Source organism: Pinus tabuliformis, chromosome 6 (assembly GCF_031772625.1).
Source record: "Pinus tabuliformis cultivar Carrire ecotype Pingquan chromosome 6, CPIR1, whole genome shotgun sequence".
NCBI classification, from domain to species: Eukaryota; Viridiplantae; Streptophyta; class Pinopsida; order Pinales; family Pinaceae; genus Pinus; species Pinus tabuliformis.
This window is the reverse complement of record NC_142292.1, coordinates 1,511,292,194-1,511,299,500: the sequence shown is the minus strand read 5'-3', so window position 1 is coordinate 1,511,299,500 and position 7,307 is coordinate 1,511,292,194. Positions and strand designations below refer to the sequence as shown.

General features: G+C 34.2%; 1 protein-coding gene across 2 annotated transcripts; it reads right to left on the bottom strand.

Annotated features, from left to right (window-relative positions):
• Nucleotides 1-1,547: 1,547 nt before the first annotated feature.
• Nucleotides 1,548-4,153, bottom strand: LOC149264400 (class V chitinase-like). Of its 2 annotated transcripts, none has more exons than XM_089389653.1 (2): nucleotides 2,229-4,153; nucleotides 1,548-1,922 (listed from the first exon to the last, which is right to left on the bottom strand). In XM_089389653.1, the coding sequence occupies exons 1-2, from the start codon at nucleotides 3,388-3,390 to the stop codon at nucleotides 1,729-1,731; spliced, it is 1,356 nt and encodes a 451-aa protein (XP_089245779.1). In that variant the 5' UTR covers nucleotides 3,391-4,153; the 3' UTR covers nucleotides 1,548-1,728. The 2 variants fall into 2 exon arrangements, with proteins under 2 accessions (XP_089245779.1, XP_089245776.1); XM_089389650.1 differs by having other exon boundaries at nucleotides 1,548-1,896; nucleotides 2,229-4,151.
• Nucleotides 4,154-7,307: the final 3,154 nt, after the last annotated feature.

The window sequence follows — 7,307 nt, the reverse complement described above, 5'->3', positions numbered from 1 at the left end:
AAATATGAACTAATGTGGCTGGTGAGTCTTTGGATAAGCGCATAAATAGCAAAAATGTAATCCACAAATCTTCACTACAAATCATGTTTAAGATGACACTAGTTGACTATATTTTCCATATGTAAGTTTTCAAGAACATAAAAAGAGGAGAGTTCCCATATCTAAAGGATGTGAGTGTAATGTTATTTTTCAAAGTATTAAAAGATATGAGTTCAATATCTTTTTTAAAGGCATTTCATGCATAGGTTTGTAAAGAGAAGTGCCCATACCTACACTCTTTATTTTGTTCATATAGGGTTTTGTTAATATGAAGAGCGTTGGTATGGTTATTTACCAATAAAATGAATACAATGATGTTATGGTGTGGATATTTTGCAATTATATTAATAGTCTCATCAAAGATAATATTAGTTTTCAAAAACAAGTTATGAATGTTCATAGAAAAATTATAATCAATACCCATTTTCAATATAAATTTGATAAAATTATAGAGATTTTAAAAAGAAGTAGAATTATATCATAATTATTTTCCAACATTTTACCCAATTCTAAATTAAATCCCTTTGAAAAAATAATAATTTTTAGATTTATGAATTTTTAAATTAAAAAACAAAAAAAAAACAAAAAAACTTTCTATATTATAGCAACAGAAGCCCAAGCTTATGGCATTGTTGATGTCGTAGCGGAAGGTTGATCTCATAGCAGAAGATCTTTTTTTTTAATTTATTTTTATAATGAACTGTAAACTGTGATCTCTTTGTTCCTTTTCAAAAAAAGGGGGGGAGGGGGGGGGAAGTGATTCATTTCATAATCACCTGATATGGTATGGTTAGGATCAATCCGAACCAGTTGATTCTGCATACAATACAGCTAGAATGCCCACTATTCAACAACTTATTAGAAATGCAAGACAGCCAATAGAGAATAGAAAAAAATCTCCTGCTCTTCGAGGATGTCCTCAACGTAGAGGAGTATGTGCTAAGTAGAGGAGTATGTGCTAGGGTGTATGTGTGACTTGTTTGGAACGTATTGGATCATGAAATATCTACCTTGACATAAAGTGATCCATCTGGTTAGTATAGTAGTGTATCACCAAGACTGACAAGGTTATATATAATGGTTAGAAAGGCTTAATTATAAAATTAGACAACCTAAATACGAGTCATTAAAATTTACTATCAAAAAATTTCGCTATTTCATATATTGTTAAGAATTTTGGTATTCTTTCATTTCGATTTCCTCATAGAGAGAGGTGACCACTTCACATTTAGTTTTACCACAGATGTGAGAGCTGAGAAGTTCTAACATTTTTTAGTACTTTAAACTGATCTATTCACAGCATCTTTGCATTTCAACTATCTACCTTTAATACCACTGTGTGTTTAGGTTTCTATTCAAGCACCTTACAGCATCATCGTTGAATTTAAATTTCCATGGTGGGAAAATTCCTTAAATTTGTCAGTTAAGTCTAATACCTAAGCTGAACTTAGCAAAGATCAAGTTTTGGCCTTTCAACCATGATGTAAAATCAATGTTAGACCTCCAAATGAATGAATGAATAAGAATGACTGTATTGATCCTGAGAAAAATACAGAAAGTTACATAAAGAACTGGAATCTTGTTGCGGGTGGACATGTTTCTTTAGCAACAATACAAAACCTGGCCATGATCATACAAACACAAGAATAATGCTTGCAAGAAGAACAAGATGATGGGTATGCAGAGAGCTTAATGAATCTCTTGCTTTTCCAGAAACAGGAGCAACATCACCAGCAGATGGCCCAGGCAGACGATGTGTTGACGGTGAGGGAGCAGGAGCAGGAGAGGGTACTGCTCCCATACCTCCATGATTAATCTCTCCACCATATTCACAGTATTCATCCCATGTTTTTGAAGCTGCTCACATTGCCCACACAGAACACCTCAAATTCATCAACAGAAGGTATGGTGATATCAGCTTTGAATTATTTGTTTTTAGTTACAATAAACATAGATACTAGCATATAGTATATATCAATCTAAATCTCAATTGGATATTTTATAAGAGGATTAATCATCATGCAGTTTTTCAATAATCGGAATATATGTTGTCTTTGTGAAGAATTGCCAAAGGAAGATGCATATCAAAAGTTATATTCAACTATCATAAAAAATCCTTAAATTTGAAAACCTCCACAGATTCATACTCCAGAAATTGAAAACGTATAAACTGTATAGATCTTTCATACCTTGGTTTGAGAGAGTCCAGTTATGATCATAACTTACTGCCCAGAAAAAGTACCCCAACAGACCTCTATCTTTGGCAAACATGGTCTTCATGCTAACAGTCTCCTCATTGTCATAACCAATCCACACATCTCCACCATAGCAGTAAGCAGATACAGTAGCATTATCAACCACAACAGTAGCACTGTTCTTCACTATAAAATTTTGAATTTCACTGAACATCATAAAGCCTGCCTGGTGACTCAGTTTCTGCCTTGGCCCTGCAGCAACAGCAGGGGCTCCTATCTTCACCTTCTTCTTGTTCCTCAGAATCCAAGATCTCCCATACATGGGCATCCCCATGACCACTTTGTAGTCAGGAATCCCTGCATCCAGCCATGACCCAATGCCATAACTGGTACTCAGATGGCTCCTCTGATCATACAGAGCTGCATGAGATCCAGTCTGATTGGTATCCCATGGATCATGATAATCAAAGCACATTACATTTATCCAGTCCAGATTGTCTGCCATGGCCTGAATGGGGTACCCTCTGATCTCCCCATCGAAAAACAGCTCGGAGAAATACACCCCAGCGGTCAAGAGCAAAGGATCCAAGCCTGTGACCATGAATTCCTCATGTACTCTTTCCCTCCATTGAGCCAGCAAAAGCCCTAAATTAATCATGTCAGCACTATTTTCAGGAAACACCCAATCTAGATCCAGACCATGGAATTCATGCTGCCTGGCCAATGCAATGCTGGAGTCTATAAAGCTCTTCCTGTGTGTAGAATTGGCTGCCATGATTGAATACACAGTTGCATTGCTTTCACCACCACCAATGGAAATTAGTGTCTTGACTGAACTGTTGATTTCCTGCACTGTTACAGAGAATCCTTCCAGTATCTGTTCATCTTCAGGAGCCACGGTCACAGTAAATGTCTCCTCATCCAGATATGCAAAGGCGTAGAACAGATGGGTATACAGAGAAGCATTGATATTCCATGGTGCCATGTATGAATTTGCACTAGAAGGCCAATACCCTGCCTTTACTGGCTGCCTGTTACGCCCATGGCACCCGCATGATGAAGATGCTATTGACTGAATTCCACCAATGCAGCCCAAGACATCATAAAATGTAACCATTAACATTAACATAACCACAAGAAAGCCAACAGAGTCCATTGCTCATGCTACCCAGACCACAAGCAATTTGTGGGTTTCTGGGTAGTTTTCTTGTCCCTGTAAAAAAATGATGGTCTGGTGTGGATTCCATAGCCAATGTTTGGAGAATCTTTGGACCCGTGAGATCCGGGAACTAAGGACAAGATCGAATGTTTGCTAGATGCTTTCGTTGTGCGGAGTTTGTTTTGATATTGTTTATTCACATTAGATAAGGATTATTGTCATGTGGTCAAGAATGCCCCCAATATACTAAGTATAAAACTGTTGAAGGTATGCACTGCCCAATGCAAAAATTTGAAAAGTTTTTGGGAAAGAGTGGAGAGGGTTGGAGTCCATTCATGGCTAAGAACATAACAAACAAACTGGACAAATGTGGCATCACGCTACACATTTCAGAAGACTTGTTGAACTGTCAGCTCACCTCGATTTGGACGGTAACTCGAACAAAACCCGAGTTTCTGCATTTGGTCCATGAGTTTCACCGGCTCCACATCATGCTGACATAATGTATATGCATACCCTGTTGAATCTGGAAATATGCATCCATCCTCGAAATTCAAATTCAAATAACATCAGTGTATAGCTTTCTGGTGTGTAGTAAGACAAGATAAGTTCTTTCTAGAATAATTACAAATAGTTTTCAGAGAACAAAGTCACCTTGTGAAGCTGAGTTTTAGACAACCAAAGCATGGGATAAGGGCACAACTTTTCCTAGAGAAGTGCAGTGGAAGAGGCAGAAGCTGAACCCTATAAAATGATGGTCATTGGTGCAAGATAGTGGCGCTGATGGCCCCTCTTTGTTTCTGTTCTTCGTAATAAAGTGAAAGGTATTCCATGGGGTTTTTAAATGGAGTAACTTAATAAATGGAGATTTTATTTCTTAAAGGTTTCCTAAACAAATATTTAAACCTTGTATTTGTTTTTTATATTTCAATAAATAATTAAAGATTATTTTATAATGGGTTAAATTTTTTAAAAATAAATTTTATATTTTGAAGATAAAAAGAATTGATAAAACAAATTGAATTTGTTATTATATTCCCAACACTATTCCAAAAAATTATATAATTTTATATAATAATTTTCATTTCAATTTTTATTTAATAATATTAATTTCACAAAACAAGTTTTAATTTCACAAACAAGTTTTACTGCAATAGAACACTAATGTTATTTTTGTGTCAAATCTTTGTATCAAAATGCTTATTATGACAACATCAATATGCAATAACTTACATCATTATTAATATATAATGTAGCAACCATGTTTACACCAACTTATATGCCCTTGCCAAATTAATTTAACACTTTATTGGCAACATTGTTAACATTCCTATGAGCAATTTAATTTAACACTCCAAAACTATGATTAATCTTGAACAATGTATTTTCATAATCAATCTTCCAACAACAAAGAAGATAATGGACATTGTGACTATACAATATTTGTTCATAATTGAAAATAATTATTTCAATACATAATCTTTTGTAAATGAGATTTGATAACATACCATTAACATGTTCATCAAAATAGTGGTATATTGGCAACAAAAACATGGTAGATTGTATAATTAGAGTTAGGTTAATTAGTTACAATTAACTATAATTGGTTGAGGTTGTAGGTCAAAGTGTCTTGGTTTGATGTAGATCCAAAGTGGAATTGATTAACTTGGATGCATATTGCTTTCACTACAAACACAATGGTCAACACTATGACTTTTGCCTTGTTGTGCATAACCCACTAAGTATGTCATAATAGCCAATCACAATGCATAACATGCATTCATAATTAAAAATGCAACCATGATGAAGCAAAAAGGAATGCATTATAAGTGTCTTGATGTTGCATAAGTGTATAGAAGGGGATTGTAGAGATATGATTTCTAAAGGATAAAGAGTAATGTAAATTAGTAAAGGAACAAAGAGATAATAGATAAAAAGATAGATAAAACATAATGTGACATATATTTGATTCAAATATACATATCTTCCAATATAAATGAATGGGCTACGAAAAATAATATAGATTGAAGAAATGACTTTAACTTGGTGTATCTCTAGTTATAATGACAATTACAATAGAACTTTATAATATGAAAGAGATCACTCCAAAACTTTGTTTTACAATGTAGAATACATTAACAGTAACCAGAAACCAATCTTGAACCCAAAACACTGCAACAATAAACAGAAGCAGCTAAAACATATTTCATGAGATGTACGCTACTTCAATATGTAGAAAGCTACATGCATACGCTTTTGTATTAAGGCCAACCAGCGTATACGTTGTTTTGACTTACTGAACCAGCGTGTATACACGCCTCTTATGTGGCGAACCTACGTACAGATCTATAAAATATAATTTACCCTTTTCACTTATTCAGACATTAGTTATACTCAGATTCTCAGTCATTGCATTAAGATTTACAATAACTAGAATGATATATTTATAATGTAAATCTATCATCAATGAGATCATTTCCATGTTGACCAAAGGAATAAAAAAACTCTTAAGTGTTTTTGAAAATGCATTATTTCTTAGGGGCCTTAATGGTGATAATACACTTAAATTTAATCATTTTAGCTAGCGACACATCAACTCCATTCATTATGAGATCCATTGATGATGTCAAGGAATTTGGAGTTGAGTTGCAACAATAGCATATTGCATGTTGATCTATTGGTGATGTAATATAGCTGACTTGTTGAATAAGGGTCAATCACATACTATAGATTAGTTGTGGGTCATAGTTGAGATGGTCATGATGAGAAATAAAAAATTTCACGAAAAAAAATCATTGCAAGTACCCATATAGTTGTGTTTGGAGATTAGGAAGGTCTATAATGATCAAGAATTAGACCAATGCATAGATAAAGAGTCCCTTTCCCCAAGTAGAAATGGTCTCCATTGCATTAGAAATGAAATAAATTTCCTATAGGAAATGGATTTTAATGTTTGGTGCATAAAATTTTAGTGCATTATCTACAAAGGAATTTATTTTTCTCACTTTCTCGAATGTGAAATACTTGGACTATGCAAGGGGATTGCCTTTTTTTACAGTGTAAAGGAGTTCTATAGCCTTGTTGTCTATGCATCAAGTCATCTGATCTAAGGATTCATTAAAAGGAGATAGTGTATTGAACTTAGGATTAATGTTAATTGGGGGATCCAATGAGCTTCAACTTTGCTCAAGCAAAGGAGGATTGTAAGGCTATAAGAGCTCAACATTTAAATTGGATGTTTGAATTATTTAGGAATATAAATGTTATGATCAGTAATAGGAATTATATCAATGATATTCATATGAGTTGTGAGTAACGGTAGACTACCAAGTGGTTGTATTGCATCATGCAAGATTCCTTAGACCTAGATGAGTGCACAACTAACAACGGCATATTGAGCATGGAGGTAAAACTATTCTCATCCAATCTTGATATGCTATGTAAGTTCCTACTCTGATAAGATAATGATATATGTAATATTGTTAAGAGACAACAAGGTCTAAGGACTTGTCCATGATAAACATGTCCATAATGTTAATAGGATTATGTTAGATCTCTATAATACTAGTGTAGCCCCTTATTGTTATTGTTACTGTATCCCCCTTATTGTTATTGTTGTGCCCATGTAGTCCCGATATTGTTATTATTGTGCCCCATAAAAGCCCACTATTGTTATTGTTGGCCCTTACGCTATTATTTTTATGTAGGCTCTGATTATATTGTGACCCCTTAGACTCCTATATATAGAAAGGAGGTCTTGTCATTTGTATCATCCAAGAATTGTTCATTTATGTGATGTAAAGAAGGTTTCCCCTTCAAAGAGGTTAATTCTCAAGTCGTTGATCTATCTTTTCTTCTATTTTATGAGCTAGTTGCATAACATTTGGTATCAGAGCTTTGGATTTTAGGGTTTC

Excerpts from the sequence above, each read along its gene's own strand:
- LOC149264400 (XM_089389650.1), bottom strand. The coding sequence starts at position 3,390 with ATGGACTCTGTTGGCTTTCTTGTGGTTATGTTAATGTTAATGGTTACA. Across the intron at positions 1,897-2,228 it reads CTGGACTCTCTCAAACCAAG|CTTCAAAAACATGGGATGAA; the intron begins GTATGAAAGATC and ends CAATGTGAGCAG.